We start from the raw sequence: 27,249 nt of genomic DNA, 5'->3' as shown, positions 1-27,249 counted from the left end.
GTTTGATTTCCTGGTGGCCTTTAGCCTTCCTAGACGCATCCCTACAGGCCCTCACAACATTCCTATATTCTTTCCAGGTGCTCAGACCCTTTTTCCACAATTCATAGACCTTCTGCTTCCCTTGGAGGTTACTCATGAGCTCCCTGCTCATCCACACAGGTCTACTGCCATGCTTTCCTGATTTCTTGCTCAAAGGGATGTATCAAGAGGGATTATTCCCCCATCACCCTTAGCTCCGCCTCCGATGAGTCACCGCACCATGCGGTCAGGGGGTCTTGCTGTGGTGGGCGAGGGGGAAGTTGGGTGCCTCTCTCTCTCTACCTTTCTCCCTTCGCTTTTTTGACCCTCGTGGTTCTGTGCCCAGCCTTGCCGCTTTCAGGAAGGGTCCCTCAATGCGGTCTCCCACTCCAGAGCCCTTCTCCTCAGCGACTCAAGAGGAAACATCCTGCCGCTGCAGGTGCAACAGCTGGGGCACATCCAGAGATGCCTGAAGGCAACAGAAACTGGGCGGAAGGGACAGGTGGCAGGGGGAGATCACAACCACCCACCCAGCTCAAGGCCTGTGTAAACGCCCCAGTCCAGCACCTTCAAGCAGCATGCCTGCTAATTTGACTATGCTTGATGCGTTAATTACTCACCAATTAATGGAAATTTAGGCAGGCTTTTCTAATCCTGTCACAAGAGATACAGGTTGTAAATTCTGTGTGTAGGGGGCTAGTTTGGTGGAATTGCCACCTAGCACCCGTCTCTGTAGAGACATGGAAATAATCCTAAACCTCTGCTCTTCTTTCTCACCTCTGGGTGATGACAGGTTGCTCCAACCCACCATGGCTGCGAGCAACCTCCTCTCTGAGCTGACATGGTTGCAGGCCTTTTGAGTGACTCTTCCCCTTTGTGCCCTATGTGACTGTGGCTGGATTTTGGCTGCGAGGAACATGGAAGCACTTGCCCTTTCCCAGGAGACTTGTCCGAAGCTTGGTGAACAGTGAAAATGGGCAACTTTATTTCAAGAACTGGGCTGAAATCAGCAACTGTGTGAAAGCCTGAGGAATGTGGGCGAGACAGAGCAGGCCTCTGACGCTGCGTATCAGAGGCCATTGGCCCAGCAGCAGACAGCGGTGGCACCATGCTGCCCAGCCTGGACGCTGTCCCTCCTGCTTCCTCATGCCTTTTCTTCCCACATGCCCCGCAGGAGCTCCCGCACCCCAGTGAAGAATCGCACCAGTTTCTCAATGGGAAATGGGCAGGAGGTAGGCCCACCCGCTGGAGCTGGTGTTGGGGCTGGCTTCTGCCGTGGTCTTGAGGTGGTGAGGAAGTGACTCCACGCCTGTGCCGTTGGGGTACTCCTGAATGCTGAGCTGGCTCCCATCTGGACCAGGATCCATTCATAGAAGTGCTGGGTGGACGTGTAGATGCCAGGCCGCCTTGCTCTTGCACAGCCTGTGCCCCAGCTGGTCAATCCCACGAGCCAGAAGTACTCGGCATTCTTGTCCTGGCAGACAAGGGGGCCGCCACTGTCACCCTGAGGGGAAGGAGAGAGCATGAAGGTGGGGTTGGGTGGCCATTGTCAGCACTATGGCTAGCTCCTTCCCATGAGCCAGAGATCCCCCTCTTGCCTGTGAGGGGATTGACTCTCCCTCAGCTCCGCGCAGTGATGCTGGATGCACAGAAGACTCATCTGCCAGGACTGGGATGTGGGCCTACAGGCTATCAAGAGCCCTAGGTGGGCCAAGGTGGGGCACCGCACAAGGACATGCTCATGGGGAAGGAGAGGCAAGTCCCAGCAGTGCTGGGAAGGTGACTTGCCAGGCAAAGCCCATGCCAGCAGAACTTTGGGCTGTTGTGACAGGGCTGCTAGTGGTGCTGGGGACCGGTTTGTCGCAGACTCCTACCTGGCAGGTGTCGATGCCACCCTGGGGATAACCAGCACACAGGTTGTGGCTGTGGATGGCCCCTCGGTACCAATTGCTGCTGTTACACTGCTTGATGTCGATGAGGGAGACCTTGGCCTCCTGCAGCCTGTCGGTGGCTTCTGCAGCTGTGAGCAAAGAATGCAGCAGCTCATTCCTGGTTCTCCTCCCTGGTCTGGGTAAGCCCCTTGCCTAGGGCTTGGCTTGGCCTCCAGAATGCATTGTAGCAGTGTTTGCTTTGTGTCTTGCTTTGACTAATGGGTCAGGCCCGCCTCCTCTCTCTAGGCACACATCCCTGTGCAACCTGACTGTGTCGACATTTCGCCTCTGCTGCCTGAAAGCCCAGCCCGCCTCCCCACTGTTCCATGCTTGCTCTCAGGACACAAGGAGTGCTCAGGAACTCACATCTTGCAGTTGTGGAGCCCCAGCCGCTGACATAGCAGTTGGTCAGCTCTGAAACTCTCAGCGAGGCATCAGGCACACAGGCAAGCTGGATGTAGTCATTGCACTGGACAGGCTGGTCCAATTCCATAAGCGCGATGTCATTCTTCTGCGTGATGTTGCTGTAGTGCTCGTGAACAATCACCTGCATGATACCGCGCACTTGTGCCTCAGGACCCAGCCGCGTCAACTGCGTGGCACCGATGACCACATGCCACATGCTGACGTCCCTGGAAGGCAGACAGAGAGAGCACTCAGAGCCAGCGGAACTACGTGCTGTCACAGCCCAGCCGTTGTCTGCCACCTGCTCTTGACAAGGCAGAGAGGAAAGTGGTGCTACAGAGGCCCAACCACCCTAGCACGCCTTGGGCACCAGGAACTTGGAGCTGGAGGCTGCTGGGAAGCAGTGGCGTGAGCCCACCTTTCTCCTGAGCTGGGCTGGGGAGAGTCCAGACAGTGGGTGTCCAGCGGGCGAATGGAACGGGATGGGGTGAGGGTAGCCTGAGGTGCTGTGGGCAGGGCAGCTGGGAGTGTTGTGTGCTGTTCCCTACTCCTCCTTACCAGACGTTGATGAAACAGTGGGCTGCTGTAAGGACCCACTGTGGGTGGATCAGGGAGCCTCCGCATACATGCCCTGTGCCCACCTTCCAGGGATTCTGGATGCTCACAATCCAGGGCCAGGCTCCCTTCTGGGCATCTCTGCCGCCCACAACACGCGACATGCCTGAGTTCCAGGCCATGGGCCGGTGCCCGCAGGTCCTGTAAGCAGAAGATCGTTACTGTCCTGCTCAATGACTTGCTGCTGTTCAGGCTGAAGGTCAGCCGTCTTCCCTCCCCGCAAGGTGCTGTATGGACAGGAGGGCCAGGGAACGCCATGGAGCGTGCACCCATCTGCCTCTGTTTTGGCTTTAGCCCCGTAGACAAGCGGTGCCAGCAGCCTGGGTGCTGGCAAAGATCCGAGGGCCCCACAGGGGGTTCAGGAAGCCGTGGCGTGGCCATGGGGGACAAGTGGAAACCCTCCAATGAATCCCATAAGGCTTGCCCATGCTACCTTCAAGAGCCAAGGGCCACTTACCAGCAGGTATCCCATGTGCCCTGCACAGGCCAGCACAAGGCCAGCAAAATGAGGAAGGAGAGCAGTTTCATGTCTGTCAGGAGGAGCAGCAGGAGAACGTGGGAGCTGCAAGAAGCAAGCAGAGCTTGTTACCCACAGCGCAGCAGCTGACAGAGTGCTCACAGTACTCCCGTTGCCTGGGGTGCCCTTGGCCACAGGGCTGATGTCACAGATCCACTGGTTCCAGGTGCTAGGCCCAGCCTATGGGGCGAGGGGAGGGGCGGCATGGGGGCGTTCCAAGCTGAAGAGAGGACAGAAGTGGTGCTTGGACACCCCTGGGGTTACCCATAAAGATAAATTTTCATGGGGACAGAAATGTGTTTGGGTCAGTGCTTTGACACTCTTTAGTTTAGGGGTAAACGTACTGACCTGCTTTGCTAACAGCTCTGCTTTTGAAGAAGGGCGGAAGGAAGGACTGATAAGAAGCCTGCTCTGCTCCAAAGTGTCCTTGGAGAAGAGCTGAAAAGACTAATCACAGAATCATAGGGCTTGGAAGGGACATCAAGAGATCATCGGGTCCAATCCCCCTGCCAAAGCAGCTCCCCAGCTCATATTGCACGGAGAGGCATCCAGACGGGTCTGGAATATCTCCAGAGAAGGAGACTCCACCACCTCCCTGGGCAGCCTGTCCCAGGGCTCTGCTACCCTCACTGGGAAAAAGTTCTTCCACATGTTGGTGCGGAACTTCCCGTGCTCCAATTTGAAGCCATTGCCCCTTGTCCTAACCCCACAGACCACTGAAAAGGGGCTGGCTGATTCCCCCTGCATCCCCTGCTTCAGATAATGATAGACTTTATTTAGGTCCCCCCTTAGTCTTCTCTTCTCAAGGCTGAAGAGTCCCAACTTACTCAGCCTTCCCTCACAGGGGAGATGCTCCAGGCCCTTAATCATCTTCGTAGCCCTTCTTTGGACTGTCTCCAGGAGATCCCTGTGCTTTTTATACCAAGGAGCCCAGAACTGGACACAATACTCCAGGTGGGGCCTGACCAGGGCAGAGTAGAGGGGGAGGATCACCTCCTTTGACTGCTGGCTACACTCCTCCGGATGCACCTCAGGATCCCATTGGCTCTCTTAGCCACTGAGGCACACTGCTGGCTCATGGCCAACAGGTCGTCAACCAGGACCCCCAGGTCCTTCTCCACTGAGCTCTTCTCCAGCTCAAATCCTCCTTCCTACCCTTTTTAAAGACCGGAGTGACATTGGCCATCCTCCAGTCTTCAGGCACCTCTCCTGTTCTCCAAGACCTGTCAAAGATGATAGAGAGCGGCTCAGCAATCACTTCTGCCAGCTCCCTCAGGACACATGGATGCATCCCATCCGGGCCCATGGATTTATGTGCATTCATTCTTTTGAGACCCTCCTGGACCACCCCCACCTCAAACAGAGGGAAGCTCTTCATTTCCCAAACTCTATTACTTACTTCCAGTGCTGGGGGTCCCGAGGGGCCTTTGAAGTGAAGACAGCAAAGAAGGCATTCAGTATCTCCACCTTCTCAGCATTCCCCATAACCAGGACACCCTTCTCATTCAGCAGTAGACTCACATTATCCCTGGTCATCTTACTATTCACATATCTAAAAAAAACCCTTTTGATTATCCTTTATGTCCCTTGCCAGTTTGATTTCCTGGTGGCCTTTAGCCTTCCTAGACGCATCCCTACAGGCCCTCACAACATTCCTATATTCTTTCCAGGTGCTCAGACCCTTTTTCCACAATTCATAGACCTTCTGCTTCCCTTGGAGGTTACTCATGAGCTCCCTGCTCATCCACACAGGTCTACTGCCATGCTTTCCTGATTTCTTGCTCAAAGGGATGTATCAAGAGGGATTATTCCCCCATCACCCTTAGCTCCGCCTCCGATGAGTCACCGCACCATGCGGTCAGGGGGTCTTGCTGTGGTGGGCGAGGGGGAAGTTGGGTGCCTCTCTCTCTCTACCTTTCTCCCTTCGCTTTTTTGACCCTCGTGGTTCTGTGCCCAGCCTTGCCGCTTTCAGGAAGGGTCCCTCAATGCGGTCTCCCACTCCAGAGCCCTTCTCCTCAGCGACTCAAGAGGAAACATCCTGCCGCTGCAGGTGCAACAGCTGGGGCACATCCAGAGATGCCTGAAGGCAACAGAAACTGGGCGGAAGGGACAGGTGGCAGGGGGAGATCACAACCACCCACCCAGCTCAAGGCCTGTGTAAACGCCCCAGTCCAGCACCTTCAAGCAGCATGCCTGCTAATTTGACTATGCTTGATGCGTTAATTACTCACCAATTAATGGAAATTTAGGCAGGCTTTTCTAATCCTGTCACAAGAGATACAGGTTGTAAATTCTGTGTGTAGGGGGCTAGTTTGGTGGAATTGCCACCTAGCACCCGTCTCTGTAGAGACATGGAAATAATCCTAAACCTCTGCTCTTCTTTCTCACCTCTGGGTGATGACAGGTTGCTCCAACCCACCATGGCTGCGAGCAACCTCCTCTCTGAGCTGACATGGTTGCAGGCCTTTTGAGTGACTCTTCCCCTTTGTGCCCTATGTGACTGTGGCTGGATTTTGGCTGCGAGGAACATGGAAGCACTTGCCCTTTCCCAGGAGACTTGTCCGAAGCTTGGTGAACAGTGAAAATGGGCAACTTTATTTCAAGAACTGGGCTGAAATCAGCAACTGTGTGAAAGCCTGAGGAATGTGGGCGAGACAGAGCAGGCCTCTGACGCTGCGTATCAGAGGCCATTGGCCCAGCAGCAGACAGCGGTGGTACCATGCTGCCCAGCCTGGACGCTGTCCCTCCTGCTTCCTCATGCCTTTTCTTCCCACATGCCCCGCAGGAGCTCCCGCACCCCAGTGAAGAATCGCACCAGTTTCTCAATGGGAAATGGGCAGGAGGTAGGCCCACCCGCTGGAGCTGGTGTTGGGGCTGGCTTCTGCCGTGGTCTTGAGGTGGTGAGGAAGTGACTCCACGCCTGTGCCGTTGGGGTACTCCTGAATGCTGAGCTGGCTCCCATCTGGACCAGGATCCATTCATAGAAGTGCTGGGTGGACGTGTAGATGCCAGGCCGCCTTGCTCTTGCACAGCCTGTGCCCCAGCTGGTCAATCCCACGAGCCAGAAGTACTCGGCGTTCTTGTCCTGGCAGACAAGGGGGCCGCCACTGTCACCCTGAGGGGAAGGAGAGAGCATGAAGGTGGTGTTGGGTGGCCATTGTCAGCACTATGGCTAGCTCCTTCCCATGAGCCAGAGATCCCCCTCTTGCCTGTGAGGGGATTGACTCTCCCTCAGCTCCGCGCAGTGATGCTGGATGCACAGAAGACTCATCTGCCAGGACTGGGATGTGGGCCTACAGGCTATCAAGAGCCCTAGGTGGGCCAAGGTGGGGCACCGCACAAGGACATGCTCATGGGGAAGGAGAGGCAAGTCCCAGCAGTGCTGGGAAGGTGACTTGCCAGGCAAAGCCCATGCCAGCAGAACTTTGGGCTGTTGTGACAGGGCTGCTAGTGGTGCTGGGGACCGGTTTGTCGCAGACTCCTACCTGGCAGGTGTCGATGCCACCCTGGGGATAACCAGCACACAGGTTGTGGCTGTGGATGGCCCCTCGGTACCAATTGCTGCTGTTACACTGCTTGATGTCGATGAGGGAGACCTTGGCCTCCTGCAGCCTGTCGGTGGCTTCTGCAGCTGTGAGCAAAGAATGCAGCAGCTCATTCCTGGTTCTCCTCCCTGGTCTGGGTAAGCCCCTTGCCTAGGGCTTGGCTTGGCCTCCAGAATGCATTGTAGCAGTGTTTGCTTTGTGTCTTGCTTTGACTAATGGGTCAGGCCCGCCTCCTCTCTCTAGGCACACATCCCTGTGCAACCTGACTGTGTCGACATTTCGCCTCTGCTGCCTGAAAGCCCAGCCCGCCTCCCCACTGTTCCATGCTTGCTCTCAGGACACAAGGAGTGCTCAGGAACTCACATCTTGCAGTTGTGGAGCCCCAGCCGCTGACATAGCAGTTGGTCAGCTCTGAAACTCTCAGCGAGGCATCAGGCACACAGGCAAGCTGGATGTAGTCATTGCACTGGACAGGCTGGTCCAATTCCATAAGCGCGATGTCATTCTTCTGCGTGATGTTGCTGTAGTGCTCGTGAACAATCACCTGCATGATACCGCGCACTTGTGCCTCAGGACCCAGCCGCGTCAACTGCGTGGCACCGATGACCACATGCCACATGCTGACGTCCCTGGAAGGCAGACAGAGAGAGCACTCAGAGCCAGCGGAACTACGTGCTGTCACAGCCCAGCCGTTGTCTGCCACCTGCTCTTGACAAGGCAGAGAGGAAAGTGGTGCTACAGAGGCCCAACCACCCTAGCACGCCTTGGGCACCAGGAACTTGGAGCTGGAGGCTGCTGGGAAGCAGTGGCGTGAGCCCACCTTTCTCCTGAGCTGGGCTGGGGAGAGTCCAGACAGTGGGTGTCCAGCGGGCGAATGGAACGGGATGGGGTGAGGGTAGCCTGAGGTGCTGTGGGCAGGGCAGCTGGGAGTGTTGTGTGCTGTTCCCTACTCCTCCTTACCAGACGTTGATGAAACAGTGGGCTGCTGTAAGGACCCACTGTGGGTGGATCAGGGAGCCTCCGCATACATGCCCTGTGCCCACCTTCCAGGGATTCTGGATGCTCACAATCCAGGGCCAGGCTCCCTTCTGGGCATCTCTGCCGCCCACAACACGCGACATGCCTGAGTTCCAGGCCATGGGCCGGTGCCCGCAGGTCCTGTAAGCAGAAGATCGTTACTGTCCTGCTCAATGACTTGCTGCTGTTCAGGCTGAAGGTCAGCCGTCTTCCCTCCCCGCAAGGTGCTGTATGGACAGGAGGGCCAGGGAACGCCATGGAGCGTGCACCCATCTGCCTCTGTTTTGGCTTTAGCCCCGTAGACAAGCGGTGCCAGCAGCCTGGGTGCTGGCAAAGATCCGAGGGCCCCACAGGGGGTTCAGGAAGCCGTGGCGTGGCCATGGGGGACAAGTGGAAACCCTCCAATGAATCCCATAAGGCTTGCCCATGCTACCTTCAAGAGCCAAGGGCCACTTACCAGCAGGTATCCCATGTGCCCTGCACAGGCCAGCACAAGGCCAGCAAAATGAGGAAGGAGAGCAGTTTCATGTCTGTCAGGAGGAGCAGCAGGAGAACGTGGGAGCTGCAAGAAGCAAGCAGAGCTTGTTACCCACAGCGCAGCAGCTGACAGAGTGCTCACAGTACTCCCGTTGCCTGGGGTGCCCTTGGCCACAGGGCTGATGTCACAGATCCACTGGTTCCAGGTGCTAGGCCCAGCCTATGGGGCGAGGGGAGGGGCGGCATGGGGGCGTTCCAAGCTGAAGAGAGGACAGAAGTGGTGCTTGGACACCCCTGGGGTTACCCATAAAGATAAATTTTCATGGGGACAGAAATGTGTTTGGGTCAGTGCTTTGACACTCTTTAGTTTAGGGGTAAACGTACTGACCTGCTTTGCTAACAGCTCTGCTTTTGAAGAAGGGCGGAAGGAAGGACTGATAAGAAGCCTGCTCTGCTCCAAAGTGTCCTTGGAGAAGAGCTGAAAAGACTAATCACAGAATCATAGGGCTTGGAAGGGACATCAAGAGATCATCGGGTCCAATCCCCCTGCCAAAGCAGCTCCCCAGCTCATATTGCACGGAGAGGCATCCAGACGGGTCTGGAATATCTCCAGAGAAGGAGACTCCACCACCTCCCTGGGCAGCCTGTCCCAGGGCTCTGCTACCCTCACTGGGAAAAAGTTCTTCCACATGTTGGTGCGGAACTTCCCGTGCTCCAATTTGAAGCCATTGCCCCTTGTCCTAACCCCACAGACCACTGAAAAGGGGCTGGCTGATTCCCCCTGCATCCCCTGCTTCAGATAATGATAGACTTTATTTAGGTCCCCCCTTAGTCTTCTCTTCTCAAGGCTGAAGAGTCCCAACTTACTCAGCCTTCCCTCACAGGGAAGGTATGATGTCGATGAGGTATACCAGCTCCCTCAGGACACATGGATGCATCCCATCCGGGCCCATGGATTTATGTGCATTAATTCTTTTGAGACCCTCCTGGACCACCCCCACCTCAAACAGAGGGAAGCTCTTCATTTCCCAAACTCTATTACTTACTTCCAGTGTCTGTGGGTTCCAGGGGCCCTTTGAATTGAAGACCGAAGCAAAGGTGGCATTCAGTATCTCCACCTTCTCAGCATCCCCTGTTACCAGGACACCCGCCTCGTTCAGCGAGGGACCCACATTATCCCTGGTCATCCTCTTACTATTCACATATCTAAAAAAACCCTTTTTATTATCCTTTATGTCCCTTGCCAGTTTCAATTCCAAGTGGACTTTAGCCTTCCTAGTCGCATCCCTACAGACCCTGACAACATTCCTATATTCTTCCCAGGTGCTCAGACCCTTTTTCCACAATTCTTAGACCTTCTCCTTCACTTTGAGTTTACTCATTAGCTCCCTGCTCATCCATGCAGGTCTTCTGCCTCTCTTTCCTGATTCTTGCTCAAAGGGATGTACCAGTTCTGGGCTTGGAAGAAGTACTGTTTTAATGCTGGCCAGAATGTTAATACACAAATACGTTTCTTGATAAATTCAGACTGTACAGCTCAGACCTGCCCTGAAGACAGACCATCTTGAGCTATATGTCTTGGATCTGCTCTGCCCAGTCCCAACTAGCTCCTTTTTATACTGCACATGACACATCATATTGTACAGAATATCCCCTTTGGCTAATTTGGGTCACCAACCCTGGCTGTACCCCATCCTAACTTCTGGTGAAAATTAACCAAATCCTAGATGATCCCAGAACATCCAGTGATAAACTTTCGATAAACTAATGGAAAAACATAAGGGAAGTAGTTAATCTGCAGAGATTTCAGAAATACTGAAATATCATTTAAATCAAAGGGAATAATTTGTAAATTCTTCTGGCTTCCATATGATGTTCCAGACATATCAGCAAAGACATGGAGATTTTGAGAAGGAAATGAACCAAGGCCATAATGTTGTATTACTCTTTTCCTTTAAGTTTCTAAAATCACAGAATCATAGAATTACAGAATCACAGAATCACAAGGTTGGAAAAGACCTTTAAGATCATCAAGTTCAACCGTTCCCATCCTGTGCTAAACCATATCCCTAAGTATCTCATTTACCCTTTTTTAAAACACATCCAGGGGTGTTGACTCAACCACATCCCTGGGCAGCCTGTTCCAGGCCCTGACAACTCTTTCAGTGGATTTTTTCCTAATATCTAATCTGAACCTGCCCTGATACAGATTTGTGCCTTTTTCCCCTTGTCCTATCTCCTGTCACTGGCCTGAAGAGACTATCTCCCACTTCTTTCCAACCTCCTTTCAGGTAGTTGTAGGTGGTGATAAGATCTCCCCTCAGCCTCCTCTTCTCCAGGCTAAACATCCCCAGCTCCCTCAGCCACTCCTAATATGATTTGCCCTCCAGCCCTTTCACCAGCCTGGTTGCTACTCAAGGACCTCAATGTCTTTCTTAAGATGAGGAGCCCAGAACTGGAAGCAGCACTCCAGGTGTGGCCTCATCAATGCTAAGCACAGCGGCACAATCACCTCACCAGACCTATTTGCCTTACTGTTTTTGATACAAGCCAAGATGCCATTGGCTTTCTTGGATGCCTGGGCACACTGCCAACTCATATTCAATTGTGAGTCAAGCAACACCCCCAGGTCCTTCTCTGCCTGGCAGCTATTCAGCCAGTCTTCCCCAAACCTGTATCACTGCATGGGGTTATGTCCCATGTGCAGGAATCTACGCTTGGCGTTATTAAACCTCATCCCATTGGTCTCAGCCGAAGGGTCCAGTCTGTTCAGGTCACTCTGAAAAGCCTCCCTACCCTCAGGCAGATCAACACTTCCTCCCAGTTTAGTGTCATCTGCAAACTTACTGAGGGAGCATTCAATCCCTTCATCAAGGTAATTGATAAAGATGTTGAACAAAAATGGACCCAGGACTGAGCCTTGGGGGATGCCATTTGTGACTGGCCTCCAGCTGGATTTTAATCCATTTACCTCCACCCTTCGGGCCCGTCCATCCAGCCAGTTTTAAACCCAGCTGAGGGTCCACCTGTCCAGGCCAGTGGCAGCCAGTTTCTCAGTCAGAATACTGTGAGAAACTGTGTCAAAGGCTTTACTGAAGTCCAGGTAGACCACACCCACAGCCTTCCCCTTGTCCATTAAGCGGGTCACCTTGTCATAGAAGGCGATCAGGTTAATTTGACAGGATCTACCTTTTGTAAACCCATGTCAACTAGGCCTGATCCCCTGGCTGTTGGAGGCTTTTTAGCAGACAATGGGCACGTGAGCAGTCCAGCCTTTGAATTATAACAACTGTGTGCATGATGTAAGGCTTGTAACCAATCAGGGCTTGTGATCGTATGCGCTCGACCAATAAGGGCCGGATGCCTGCACACGGCGGGGGTGGAGCTATTTGGCTGTGAGCACATGGCACAGGTCTGTAGAAGCTGATGAATGGTTTGAATAAACGGCATTCACCTGATCATATTGATCCCTGAGTGTTTGTCCAGGATCTCCTGCACCTGGCCACCACACATATGCTGCATGACAGCTCCCAAGATGACCCTCTCCATGATCTTCCCCATGATCTTCACCATGCAATCCAAGTGCATTGAGTTTTCTAAACTACCATGGCGGGGTTTTCTTCCCCACATCCTTGGAAAATTGCAGATACTTATGCATTTTACAAGAATTATAGCAACTGATGTTCTTTAAATTTTTTACCATGTTTTGAAAACACTGAACAGTGGTTTTTAGATCTACTAACATGAATGGTAGTTATTACTCTTACTTGCATGAAATATTAATTTATCTAACTAAATTTTAAACAGTGACAGTATAGAAATTCTGCATGAATGGGGAACTAGTAGGAAGACATGACTGAAAATCAGGTACATAAATAATTTAGCCTGTCAAAGTGTAGGACAGGTTGCATCTGAAAGACACCAGTATCAGCCTTCACTCTCCAAATTATTTTCATTTGTGGTAAAACCCTCTATAGCACATTGCAAGTATGAAAACAAAGGTATTTAATGAAATTATTCACACAATACAGGGCACTTACAGTTGTCAGTGCAATATAGAAAAAGGACTTGATGCTTATATGAAATTTGAAAGTGACTTGCATCTGATTCAAAGAACATACTTTCTGGCATCACACCTTCTCTTCCAAAAATTCTTCTTCTACACATTTGAATTCAGCTGAAGAATATCTGAAGTTTACTGCCTCGTCTCACACCCAAAATGACAGCTCTAGAGGAGAACTCAGGAGGTTTTCTTTTCTATCATTCTGTAGCTATAGTTAGACATTCTTAGTTTGATCATAGCCCCTGTACTTTAACTGTATTTCTAGTAAACTCACTGTAAATCTGTTAATTTCTGAAAGTAAATTATTTCCTATTGAACATAGTTCATACTGCAGAACACAAAAAAATTCCAAAGGTTTTAATTCTATGTCTTTTATCTATTTAATTTTATCTATTAAAATTGTATCTATTTTTTATCTATTTAAAAACTGGTCACTATTTTTTTCACCAGTAGGCATATACTGCTTTACCAGAGCTGAAAAAATTATTCATATCCTAGGTGTTGTCAAACACAACAAAAATGACAATAGAAGTTACACAACAGAAGTTTTTCTATAAACCACTAACTATTTTTTCACACATTTAAACTACATTTCACCTCTGAGATGCAGGAATAAACACATTAAAGATTTTGCATTGTTTTCATATAACAAAACCTAAAAACAGCCAAAATAAAACTGAGATCACCAGATGAAAAGTGTCTGTCAGAGGGCATCTTACAGAAAAATTCTTAAACATACTGAACCTTGTCTGTTTATCCTGCTCTCAAGGGGATATTATGTAGTTAAAAGATAGTTTTGCAAAGAGAAATATGTACTCCTATATGTACCTCCTATATTTACAAAAGAAACCACCTAACATTGTCTTGTCACTGATGGGACTACAGTGATACTAGCAGAGAAATAAAAATATTATCTTACAAAGAGAAATTAATTGAGACTTTTTTCTTTTGCTTTTTTTTACAGCAGAATATCCGAACTGTATAAAGTATTTTGGCCTACTGTTGATGCACAAGGTCTAATGTGCTTGACAAGTGGCATATTGGCAAGGTTTACAGAGCTTGAAGGATATGCCAAGGCTAGTCTATAAATAATATTAAACAGGAAGCTGTTTTTCCCCACCTCCCTTTCTGTGAAATGTTGCCTGAATTCTAATAATAAATCTGGAAAGAGACAGCTCTGTTGGTATTTGAAAACCCTCTGATATGCTTTAAAAACTACAGACTGTATATTTTCTGAACTAAAAATGTATTCTCATTTTTAAAACTAAAAGATATATAATGTAAGGAAACTATATCACTCAAGTGACATGAAATAAATCCCATTAGCACAGACTTCACCATAATTTAATCAAGATGCAAGTCAGTGTCTTTTAGCTTAGTGAGGCCGATTAAATGAAAACCAAGTTGGAGTAAAAGAAAAGCATGCACTATTTTATCTCCAAAGAAAGCAAATTTCAAATTATTTATCTAAAATAAAGAAATCTTAAAAGCCCAGTTATGGTATTCCACATAATTCATGTGCTATTTTATAGCTAAAATATTTGATTCTGACACTTCTTCCATATATGTCCTTTTTTGTAAACAGTAATCAAACTGAATATGGTCAGTCAATTAAACACAAACTATATTATGTGGTTTTCATGAAAGCAGACTAAATTCTGACAGCTTGATCCCTGTATTCTCTGTTACAGCAGACTGTAAATTTTGTCTTTATTGCAAAGAAACTGCAAATTCAAGGCAACGCCCAAAATCATATACAACAAGATAAATATGTAAGAAAAGTAGACATAAATCTCAGGAACTACAAGTCAAGGTGGGGGAAAAAAAAGGAAAAAGGTAAATTGAGGAGGCATTGGTGTTTTTTTCTCATTTCCAAGTGTCTGGGTTTGACTCAGAACGGTAAGCTTAAAAGAAGTAGTGGAAATGGGCCAAAACCAGGATTTTTTTGGCTTTGAAATATACTAGAATTTAAGTCCAGATTGGGCTATTCCCTGTAACATATTAAGAGAGAGGTATCTTTTCTAGGTGAGCTGGTGTCTAGGAGACAGAGGGTGGAAAAAATAGAAAGTCTTTACTACAGTTGAACAGAAAATTAATGAAACTTCCAATAGGAACACAGCTTTTCAACCAATCCTAATCCTAAATTTCTCCTTCAGGGAATAAGATTTTATAGCAATTTTCAAGAAATTCATTGCAGAAGTTTGCATTCATACATTGTATTCAAGTGTGTTTGATTAATTATGCAAAAAAAAAATCTGTAGCTGTCCCAAAGAAAGAAAATATTATTTTTTAAATCATGAATAGAGGAAAATATCTAACAAAGAAATACCAGTATGGGCATAGAAAACAAGGTATATGATTAATTTGGCATACCATAGCCATCGCTAACTGAAAGCCAAAGTACTTGTTCAAGAAAATGTGATTCATGAAATTAACAATGTGATACAAGAAGAGATCTGCTAACTTTGATCATATTTTTTACCTTCCAAAATGTTTTCTGTGCCTGTGAATCTTTTTGAAAATGGTGAAAGACCCAGATTTTTAACAACACAAATGTCTTCCTTTAAACCTAAGGAAGGTCTTCAGTGCATAACAGAACATTGTGACACTATGAAAAAATAGTGTTGTCTGAAGCTGCATGAAAGTTGAGTGATTTAGCTACTGTCAGAATTTATAGAGACCTATTCTGTTAGTTCAGAGATCTTTGGATCATGGCTCAGAAGAGTATTCAATTATGTTACTGATTCAAGAAAATATGCAAATATGGGATTAACTTTAAGCCCATTGATTTGAAATTATCTAAGTGTTCAAGTGTTCCAGAATAAGGCTTCTTAGTGATGTTTTGAGCAGGTTTTCTTATGTTTATATACTCTGATCCAGCATGACATAATTTTTAATTGGTGTGTTCTACTGAATCAAAAACTTTTTTCTGTCATGTAGCAATATTCCATTAAAATAAACACATGAAGGAACAGAGATCTTATAATTAGGAGACATTCATTTGGTTGGCACACCCAAAATTAACCAAAGGTGATTGTAGTCAGAAGAGAAATACATAGACTTGAATCAAGTAATGCTATTTCTGTTGTGATAGGAAATCCCTTTTTATGCAATGATGGCATAGTGGTAACATTAAAAGTACCCTAAAGTTTCAGTTGTTGTTGAGCAGTGTTTATACTAAGTCAAGGACTTCTCATTCTCTGTCAGAGAGTAGGTTGGGGATGCACAAGAAACTGGGAGGGGACCTAGCCAGGATATTTGACCCCAACGGACCAAAGGGGTATTCCATACAATATCATGTCATCATGAACAAGAAAACTGGCAGGAGTTGGCTGGGTGGATCCAGCACCTCTTGCTGTGGAACTGGCTGAGCATTGCTCTATGGGTAGTGAGCAATTGCATTGTGCATTTATTGTTCTGTATACTCTGTTACTACCACTACTACTAATAAATGATAATAATAATTATTACCATCATCGTCATTATCATCATCGTCAATTATAACAGAAGAGGTTTTTATTGTTATTATCCCATCTCTTTCTGTCCTGTTAAACTGTCTTAATCTCAACCCATGAGTTTTACATTTATTATTTTTCCTGATTCTCTCTGCCAACCCACTGTGTGGGTGAAACAAAAACTGCTCTGTGGTTTTTAGCTGCTTATCAGGTTAAACCACAACATTTCTTTAAAAACTCTTTAGAAAATATTTCATTTAATTTGCTGTTTAGGTTCAGCAGTTGCTAAATGGCAGAGTTACTGGTACACAGCAGATCTGAAAATCAGGCAAACAGGATAACAGAGAAAAAAGTAAGAAACCCTGCTAGCATGAGTGAAACATCCAGATTTCCATCTTGAAAGAGTCAAGATGTGTGTAAGAAAGGGAGTCTGATGGAGATGGTCAAAAGGTATGTAATATATATGTATATATATATATATATAAGTGTATAAAAGAAGACAAAGTTTAAAGTTTGTATATTTTGGAATTTGTAGTCAAAATGGTATTTAGTTACCAGTATAATGTCAATCTTCCATTATCCACCTATGCTGTAACTTCATCATGAACACCACCGAATTTCTTATGCATGATTTTCTCTTTGTGAAGCACTGTTGGCTGTCACCAATCACCATGTACTTTCCCATGTGCCCAAGCATAGTTTCCATGAGGATCTGCTCCATGACCTTGCCAGGAACAGAAGTGAGACTGAACAGTCTATATGTCTCCAGGCCTTCCTTTTATTCCCTTTTAAAAAATGGGGGTTGTGATTCATGTTTTCCAATCAGCAGAAACTTTGCAAGACTGCCATGACTTCTCAAATATAAGGCATAGTGGCTTAGGAAATTCATTATCCATTTCCTTCAGGACCCACATATGCATCTCATGAGGTCCCATGGACTTTTGCATCTTCAGGTTCCTTCCATGGTCTCAAACCTCATCTTCTCCTACAGTGAGTGTTTCTTCATTCTCACAGTCCTTGCCTTTGACCTGGGCAGTGTGGCTAGAGCCCTTGATGGTGATGACTGTGGCAAAAATCTCATAAAGTACCTCAATGTTCTCTATATCCCAGGTTACCAGGTCTCCTGTTTCATTCAGGAGGCATCCCAACATTTTCCATTATCTTCCTTGCATCACTGACAGAGTAGATTTTCTTGTTGCCCTTGATGTCCCTGGACATCCCACCATGGCTTTCTCTTTCCTGACCTAATCCCTGGCAGCTTGCACGAGTTCTCTGTTTTACTCCCAGGCTACCTGTCCTTGCTTCCATCTTCTTTAGGTTTCCTTTTTGTGTTCGAGCTTCTTGCTCAACCATGCAGGCCTTGTTTTTTTTTACCTGTTTTGGCCTCCTTGTTCACATGAATCATTCCTCAGCTTGGAGGATGTGATCCTTTTTCCCATTACCAGTAAGTAATGCCTAGGTTGAGTTTTAAGTGTGGAGATTATTCTGTACTTTGATAATATTTGGAGATATTAATGGGTAAAGGCAGTGAATGATGTCATGCATAAATGGCTGCATTCAAAGAAAGGACAGGAAAAAAAGAGATATCAAAGAAGTTTCCTATAAAATTATTGAGAATCATATAGGACAGAAATTCAGGAGAACTGGCCAACTCTTTTTAGTGTTAATAACACAGATTCCAACCATGTTTACAACCCACTTTTTTCTGAGTCATTGCATCCTGAATTATGAATCTTTCTGTTTGTTCTAGAATTCAGATCCAGGGGTTTGCTAGGACGAAGGGTCCTCTACCCTTGCCAATGTGGTGTGTGAGTCATGGCTAGGGTGAAGGAAGTAAGAGAAGGATTTTAGAGAATTTACGTAAGTTTTGAGTCATGAAAAAAATGTGAGGAATTTCCTTTCTTTCTGCAAATAGATTATTTCTGTGATAATTTAGCTTGTATAGAATCAAATATAAGCACCTTTAAGTGAAGACCTAATGTAAACTATGACATATATCTGCAGTGTCTTGTCAGACCAAATGGACAAGTAATCCTTTATATCCATGTGTAATAACAATGAGTCATGTGTAATTTATTAATCATGCATCAAGACACTGTGATCTTTTAAATTAAATGGACATGCTTTTTTGTTCAATTTTCACACAGTTCCTTCATGGTAATACATATGTTTAATTGTGTTCTCACTAGTCAATTTGTTTTTTATTTTATATTTAAAGAACTCCAGTAATTTCAGTTTTCTCACCAGTAGGGGATAACTTAAAATTTTGAAATATTCTATTGACAATTTATATGTCTTTCCAGCAAACACCTGCTTGATAGATGGTAAAAAGAAGAAAACCATGCCTGAAGAATTACTTCAGACTTTTATTCTCCATGTCTAAAAACTCTGAGGCAAACAGTTGAAATCTACTATGTAACATCACATAATCATAGCAACAGAGATAAGACCATACTTTGCAAACAAAATTTTCAACTAAATGGGACTCACTGGCAGTGATTGTGCCACTCTGACAAAAGTGGTTTGAAAGACATCACGAGATAGTGACATGATAAGGAAACCAGATCAAAGCCACTGGATCAGTGTTTTGCAAATTCACTAGTGGGCACTAAAGAATTCTGTTGAACCTTTTCATGACAGCAATTAAAAAAAACCCCAAAAAAAACCAAAAAAAAAAAAGGTCCCCTTTTCCTTCAGTTGAAAGAACACACATATCTTTGTGTTTCTCTTTTTTTCTGAATGATGAATTTTCTGGTTTGGGTTATTTTGTTTTAAACAATCACAACAGAAGACACTAGTCATTTCATTTATTTAAAATCTATTAAAGCAAGGTAACTGACTATTGACTAGGTCCCTACGAAACAATAAGCTTAAAATTAGGAAGGTGTGTATCTGGATTATTCCTATTTCTTGAGATATCCATCTTTCAGCTTTGTGTTGGAATAGGTCAGAAGATATTGCTACTGCACATATAAACACAGGTTATCACCCTCAATCTATCATACTATTGCTTGAACTATTTATAACTATATTGCTAGGTTTCAACTCTGATACTATTTCCAAAACAGAAGTAGAATGCTGCAGGAAAAACGACAGTAATTACTAATTGTTTTTTTTTGAAAATTCATGTCAAATATTCACCCCTCACCTCAAACATTTATTGAAAAACCTTGAATGGATATTCTAATATAAATAGTTCTGTACTAATATCAACAATGACATTAAGAGTTGTGAGGACTTCCAGAAAAGTGGAGTTATATGGAAATAATGAAATTAATATATTAGAGAGGAATGAACTCGAAGAAAAGTCCTTGCATGTGTAAAAGACTCCTACAAACATTAAAAAGGAACATTTTTATAACGTAACACACCATCTTATTACTACACCTCTTTCTTATTTAACTGAGAAACATGTGGAAGGACCATCATCACACTTCATTCTCCACTTGATCAACAAATGTTTAACAGTGTAATTAAGTAAAAATCAATATATGCCTTGTCCTACCATCTCAGGCAAATATGAAGTGGATATTAAATTAAGAAAAATTCCCACCACTCTGTCAACATATTTTAGATTCAGTATAAGCTTTAAGCTCTCCTTCCCATTTTATGCAATATATCCAAATCTACTGCTATAAAGCTTGACTATATTGTGCCCAGTATATCTGTTTCCATCATGACATGACAGTTGCTAACTGTCATTCAGTATTGCCAAATGCAATAATACTCTCACTGTACATGAACATGTCTTGGATAACACTCTGCTCTTTATTTTTACTTTTCTTCATACTGTTAGTAATGTATTATTTAAGCCCACTATATGCTGTTGTTGCAAAGTCATTGATTGCATTTCTTAGATTTTTTCAGAATTATATTTTATTTTGATAGTTATAAGCTATTTCAGACTTAGTGATGTTATTTTGTTTAAATTGTTCTATATATGTATTTTATCTAACAAAGGCTGTAAATCCTTGGCATAGGTAGAAATGATGTCTATGATAAAGGTGGTTAGACAGGATGATTTCAAAATAGGATATTGGACATTATATTAAAATAATTTTTTAACGGAAAAAAAAATAGGTGGTTCCCTAAATAATTTTCTTTGTCACTGAAATTTTAGCTCCAGGCTCATCTTGTTTTGTGGAACAGTAGACAAGATTTGCAAAGTCATTAAGACAGGTTCAAGGTTAAAAACACAATTAGATATGAAATAAACTGTGTTCACATTCTGGAAATCACACTTTCATTTGGTATAGGTATCAGTTTCTGTTGAAGAAATGTCCCTAATTTTTAACTACAGTGAAAGTGCAGTTATACACCCACTCACATGAGTAAACTGTTCAGAAATAGCAAAATGCTATGAAAGGTAAAGGGGAAGAAGAAAAAAAACAAGATATTTCATTTTTCATGTTATTTAGTAGATAACATTTTCTTTCTGTTGATTAATTTTACATCAGATGGAATTGGGGTGTATGCCAGTTCTCGCTCCTCTCCATGCTTACTTGGCAAACTGCAGACAGATAAATAGACATCTTTTGTGATGTGTTCTCTGTTTCAAATCAATTCATAGTTGTCTTAATGAGAAGTATGGTTGCTAGACACTTGACAAATCTTGACTCAAAGATGCCTCACTGTTATTGATTTACTAGATTAACATCTCGGAAGGTAAAGAAGGATAAACATAAATTATTAAATGTCCCAGAAGTAATAATGCTCAGAAAAACTATTTCACACCAATTTTCCACTAGAGTCCTACTAAATGTTTTCTGAGTCTGTGCAGCTTTCCACTGATATTAATACTGTTTGATACTACCAATATTGTATATTGTTATTAATAATGTCTTTGCAAGTAAATATTTTGTTCTTATATAGTTAAGTAAGTTTTCATAGTCTTTACAGTCTTTCCTGCCGTGCCTCAAAGATGGCTGGACTACACAGTATGATTAACAAGAGGATGAATTCAGCCAGTGGCAGAGGATTTTGCCTGGACACCTACTCCAACACTGAACCTATAGCTTTAATATTTTGTGCATCATACTTAGTGTTGTCATTAGCCTTCCTCGGTGCTTCTGACTAGTGTCATCACAGCATGGCACAGCTCCATGCTGGTGCTTTCAGTTAATGAGCTCAGAACCATATCAATATAGAGTTACTGGTGATGGGGAAAAGCTTTCATCAAAGGAGGAATTAACAAGAGAAATTCAACAGGCAAGTGTTCCTCACCTGTCGAAGGATGCAGGTCAGCTCATGCAATAGAGATACATAAATATAATGAAATGTAATGAAAACAAATATGAAATGACCTCTTATTCCTCATAATGCAAAGAAGCTTAAAATAAACAAAAATAAACAAATAAACAAGGAATCATTATTAAATCACAGAGCTTGCCATCATTATGATATTTTGGGTACAGAAGTATGAACTGGATTGAAGTGGCGGATTAGACAAGTTCATGAATGGAAGAAAAATGCTTCAAAGAACTTTAAATATAATGATGCAAGTGCAACTTATAGTTTACAGGACCTCTGCAAATTTGCTGATTGCCTGACACTGCAACAACATACTTTGCAATGTTTTGAAATCATCTCTGCCCCAGTGTTTTATGATTCTTCATGGATTTCACCAAAAACAATAGCATTTATGTTCTTAAGCTGTGTTATATTTTTTCACATCAAATAGTGAAAAAGCATTACTTGCTTTATTTTGCTGTTAAGTTTTGAGCACTATGCTCTACAGAAGCACCCATTGCTGTCTCACGTTTCCATTCCAACACCTTGTAGTTGGAAGGAGTTTAAGAACAACAAAATATTGATCCACAATGGAGCAAAGCCATCACATATACTGAATGTGATCTAAATGATACTTTTCTTTCTTTTATCTTTTTCAGAAAGTAAAGAGATTTCACCTTGAAAAGTGAGTAAATTTTTAAAAGGTCTGAAGAAAGGTTAAGAATATATGAACGATAATATGTAACAAGTCCTCTCTGCGAACATAAATCACGACATTGATAGATATTTACTACGAAGGCTGAGTACCTTTTTGACAATAAAAGTGAAAAATCAAGCAACTAGAAAGTGAGTGCACAGCTCTGATGTGTATTGATAATGAGTAATGGCATAAAGCTAGTTTCAAAGAAAAAAATAGGGGGGTTGAGTGTGCCCTGTAAATCCGCATTGCTTTTGATTTGTATCCATCTTTGAGCTCTGGCAGTTAAAAGAAAGAGATGATGAAGATGAAAATAAGGATGAAAATAAGGAGACTGTAAAGGAGGAGGTAGAGGAAGAGGAGAAGGAGAAGGGAGAGGAAGAACTCAGAAAATTCTGAACAGCTAATCTAAATAAAATGACAACTTTACCCCATCATCAGCTGAACACAATATTGTTTATCTATATTATTTATATCTCAGTCAGATCCACCACCCAAACTATGCACTTACTAAAGTAAGTGATGTGACCTTTAAGGAAAGCACTTTCCTTTTCTAAGTCTAGAAATTGGAAAAAAAATTGAAAAAAATACAAAAATGAAGGCACAAAGGACAGGAAATGACAGAATTGTCAAGATAATACCATATCTACAGCAATATTAAAGTATGAGTGAATTGCTGTCTTTGATACATAATAATATCTGGTTTAATACCTACACACTAGTTTGACCATGCAGCCTTACTGAATGCATTAATGCAACTGCTTCAAACAGTACTCTTCCATGCTTTCTTACAGAGGTCATGCTGATGTTCAGCTATATAAATGTCATAACGTTTTGTGTATAGGATGAGGTGGTGACAATGAGTATGTATTTCCCTCAGGCTTAAACACACGGAAAATTACTGTATGATATATATTGTTTAGCATACATAGCATACAAATATGTAAAAAATTGCATAGATGTCTACTATTAGGACAACCATGTTGCACCAGAGACAATCTAGGACCTTGCCATAACCTGGAGAGGTAAAATTCCCTCCTCTCTCCTAACTTATGCTTTTGTTATCAATGCTTCTTCTTCACTTGGCTTTGGCTTTCTTCTAGTCTTCTATCAACTATTAAATTTAATCCCAAACACACACTTCTAAAAACCCCTATTTAGATTTTTTGCAGGGTTTGTCTTTTTCCCACAGGTTCAGCAGCTGAACTGTTTGAAAGCAAAACCCAATAGCTGCCGGGGCCAGCATGAAGAGAAGATGAAGTATTAAGCTAGGACTTCTCTCCAGAAAACTAGAGCAGTTTCTTCTTATTTCAGCAGTGGTGAAATATTGGACTGGAACATGGACAAAGTGTGTTAAGATCTGAAGGAAAACAGTCTAACGGGGGCGGGGAGCGGTGAAACTCAATGCATAGTAATAAATCCTTTCTACATTAACACACACAGTGAGGGAGATAAGAGTTTTCAAGATTTTCAGCCTTTTGATTTAATTAGAAAACTATCTTATCTTTTATTATGATCAATATTCTGATAGGGGATGAATGTACTTCTTCATGTAGCTCTGAACTTTTCTATGGAAATTAACACTACTTGAAAATAGATTGCATACTACATGTGTAAATAAGCGGTGTTAGTTAATAAAGTACAATGATTACCTACCTGTAATTACAAAGTCTAGCTTGTTTAGTTCCTACTAAGTTCATTATGTAACATTTATTTTTTACTCTGCATATAAAGACAGGATTAGAATAACTGCTCTTAGAGGATTAAATAACATCTTTGATCAATTTCTGTATGATTCCAAGCTCGAAACTCTGAATTTAAGTTGATATTCAGATGTGCAAACTATGCCAGGGTTATTACAATTTATTGTACAACCCTAATGCATAATGTAGTAATACCATCAAGATGAACTAAATGAGCAAATGTACAAGGCAAATATGAAAATTCCAACACCAGCATCACAACTGGAAAAGTTAATGACTTAAGCAGTTATTGTGTCATCCTCTAGGCCACTTTAGTTTTCAGAACTAGAACTTCAGTTCTAATAATAACATCAGTTAGCATTCATACTATCTATTCTTTCCTTTTGTCACTTCAACACTTGGCCATGTTCTCGGTACCAAATTTGTATTTTTGTTTGCCTTTGTTTTTCCTTTTTTTTTGGGGGGGGTGGAGGGGTGGGGGAGGGGTGGGGAGAGGTGGGTTGATTGGTTGTTTTTTACACATATACTCCAAAATAAATGCATTTGCAAGCTTATTATTTTTGTCTCAGAAAACTCATGGGAATCTTATTGTTAACTTAGATGGGTGCAGAGTGAGACTGAAATGGCTTCGCAGGGACATACAAGAGAATTCTGTTAACCACTCTTCTAAGCTGTACAACAAGAAAGTGCCAGATAAGCTTGACAAAAAAAACAATCAACTCATGCATACTTCAGGTGCTACTTCAGTGTGCAGTACATAAAGAATAAAAATAATAAGAATAACTTTTAGCTCAGATTCCAGCAGTCTCTTCAGAATGCTTTTTGCATTTCTATGTTTTTTTCCTAAAGCACTCTTGATAGTGACACATGATTTTAAAATTCCTTGTCAAAGCAATTCATTATGTTACTAATATTACTGTGTGTTCCAGTAGCACCAGAGAGTCCTCAGAGCAGGCATTATCTGAGAGTTTTCAGTCTGAAATAGTCCTGGAGTAGAAACAAAAACCAAAGGGAAGTAAACAGCTTATGATTACTCAGAAACTCAGTAGCAGGAATGGGACTTAGATTTGGAAGTCCTTATTCCCTAGCCAATGCATATCTTCCTGTAGGGTTTGCACTGATGTACTATGTCTTTCTCACCAGGGAAGACCTCCTTCCACCAGAACACTCTGCAGAACCTGACATGAAACAGGAGACACCAAAAGGGCATGATAGGTATTTGGAGAATGGTTTGCAATGATTTGGCACCTTTCCACAATCCAAATTTTGAATTATCACTTGCAGACTTTGCTCTCTTAACCAATTCTCTGTTCAGCTGCTTTCTCCATACAGGCCCTAGGCGAGTCAGGGAGACAACTTATGCCTAAAAGTTAACTACATGTTGACAGGGCATTTGCAAATTTAGATGCTGTTCTCCATGTGCAGCTATATCATCACTCTGTGCCTTAAATAGTATCTCCTGTTCACTTACCTGTTATCTTCTCCTTGGACCAAATACCTGGTTGAAAATAAAAATGTAATTAAAAATAAAATTAAATTTAAAAAAGAAAAAAGAGGAGAACTTTAACAGGAAGCAGTCTCTCCTTCCCCCACTACCAAAAGACAAAAATTCAGCCCTTCATCATCCCCATGTGGTGACAAGGCACAAGGAGATTTGAGATTTCTCTTATTTTTTTCCACTTTGCTACTTCTTTGCTACTTCTTTGCATCTTGTTTGCTACTGATTTGCTATTGTGGGAAAGAAAAAGTACTTGTGGATGAGGACTTTTTTTTAATCCTGGCAGTCATCTTCAGAAATAAAATAGGTTGTATCTGTTTATGTCTCAATCTTACTCTCTTACAGTTAATGAGAATACTCTTCTAGATTTCCATTTACTTCCTTCAGCATTTAAACACGTTCTGATATGTAAAGTGTTTTAAAGCTCTTTAGAATGGATAATTTATCAATAAGTCTGAAGAACAGAGCCAACAAAATTCTCTCCAAGACAGCAGATACAGATTATTTTCTTCTAACACTAGAGCAGGTAAAGTAACAAAACAGAATTTCTCTTACAGACCCAGGGAACAAAACAAGAGAGGGAGAGCAAGGAAGGGGAGGGAGGAAGAAAAGAAAAAAGGCAATTAAGCTAATGCAAGTTGGGTATCACAAGGTTATAGATATTTCAAGAGCTGAGCAATTTACCGTCTGGAAAGACAGAAGAGCTCTTGCATAAAATGTCCCCCAGTTCAGATTTATTATGCTTTTACTTGCGTTATATGTGATACAATTAGCAGGAGGTGCCAATAAGGCATTCTCTCAAGGACGTGGTCATTCCATACCATCTGTTATTAATTGCATTGTCCTTTCCACAGCTAGCTAGAGGGGAAAAAGTTCTCTGAGAACCACCTGCAAATTCTGACTGTATGAAACTGGAATTTAAAAATATCTAACTAGAGTATATTGCTGGATTGTGTATGAGAGAAAAGCTGATTCTCAAAAACTCCAAGAGAAAAATGCATGAATATAAGGCCCCAGTGTAATGTAGATTCAAGTTGTATTGATTTTTTTTTTTTAATTTTCACCTACAGTGATAGCTTCTCTGTAATAATATATTGCAGAAATTAAAAAGGAACAATTAAAACTGGTCACTGGAAATATAGCTGCAATGTATATGGTTTGTTGAAGTCATAGATGTTCTAATAGATTTTCATTTGCATTTCCCCTGTTTGCTCATAAAATCAGGAATCAAAGATAATAAAGACTGAGTATTTTTTCTTGTTTTTCTGGAGAAAGAAGGAAAGTAAAGGAAAAAGGAACATAAATGAGATTCTACCCCAGCAACATCATTTTATTAGGCTGTTACTGAAAATACATTTTGGAATTATGTCAACAGCATGTATTTTGTACCATTTTGGTTATTTAGGGCTATATATTGTGGAGTGCTCAGATATCTTAAAAAGTAATACAGACTAAAACGTCTATTGAAAATTAAAAAAAAAAAAAAAAAATCCCATTCTATATGTCATGGTTTAACCTTGGGTGACAACTAAGTGCCCCACAGATGCTCACTGACATGCCCCAATCAGGATGGCAGAGAGAACTGTAAGGGTAAAATTGAGAAAACTAATTTTTTGAGATAAAGACAGTTTAATATGTAGAGCACAATCCACACATACAAGCAAAGCAGTCACCTAATTCATTCACTACTTCCCATCACCAGGCAGGTGCTCAGCCATCCTCAGGACATATAATGGTGATTTGGGAAGACAAATGTCATCATTTTGAATGATCACACCCACCCTTACCACCACTACCCCATTCCTTCTTCTGGCCTCAGCCCCTTCTAAGCTGGGAATGATGCTACATGCTATGGAATACCCCTGTGATCAGTTGGGGTTAGCTGTCCCAGCTGTGTCCCCTCCCAACTCCTTGTGCACCCCCAACACACTTGCTGGTGAGGGGGGTGAAGCTGAAAAGGCCTTGGCTCAGTGTAGGTCCTGCTCATCAGAAACTAAAACATTCCTGTGTTACCAACACTGCTTCCAGCACAAATCCAAATACATGTAGCAAGTGCTAGGAATAACTTTATCTCAGCCA

The 27,249-nt window shown here is 43.4% G+C and overlaps 2 protein-coding genes across 2 annotated transcripts; both read right to left on the bottom strand.

Annotated features, from left to right (window-relative positions):
• Window positions 1-1,162: 1,162 nt before the first annotated feature.
• On the bottom strand, window positions 1,163-2,571 carry LOC311203608 (acrosin-like; the record flags this gene model as incomplete). Its single annotated transcript, XM_084278361.1, has 3 exons — window positions 1,163-1,522; window positions 1,893-2,038; window positions 2,316-2,571. The coding sequence occupies 3 exons, from the start codon at window positions 2,569-2,571 to the stop codon at window positions 1,163-1,165; spliced, it is 762 nt and encodes a 253-aa protein (XP_084134487.1).
• Window positions 2,572-6,241: 3,670 nt separating this feature from the next.
• On the bottom strand, window positions 6,242-8,152 carry LOC311203607 (acrosin-like; the record flags this gene model as incomplete). The annotated part of the gene is made up of 4 exons (XM_084278360.1): window positions 6,242-6,601; window positions 6,972-7,117; window positions 7,395-7,660; window positions 7,992-8,152. The coding sequence occupies 4 exons, from the start codon at window positions 8,150-8,152 to the stop codon at window positions 6,242-6,244; spliced, it is 933 nt and encodes a 310-aa protein (XP_084134486.1).
• Between the last annotated feature and the right edge of the window lie 19,097 nt (window positions 8,153-27,249).

This window comes from Gallinula chloropus, assembly GCF_964237585.1.
Source record: "Gallinula chloropus genome assembly, chromosome: Z".
NCBI lineage: Eukaryota > Metazoa > Chordata > Aves > Gruiformes > Rallidae > Gallinula > Gallinula chloropus.
The sequence above is the reverse complement of the archived record's forward strand: the minus strand, read 5'-3'. Positions and strand labels throughout refer to the sequence as shown.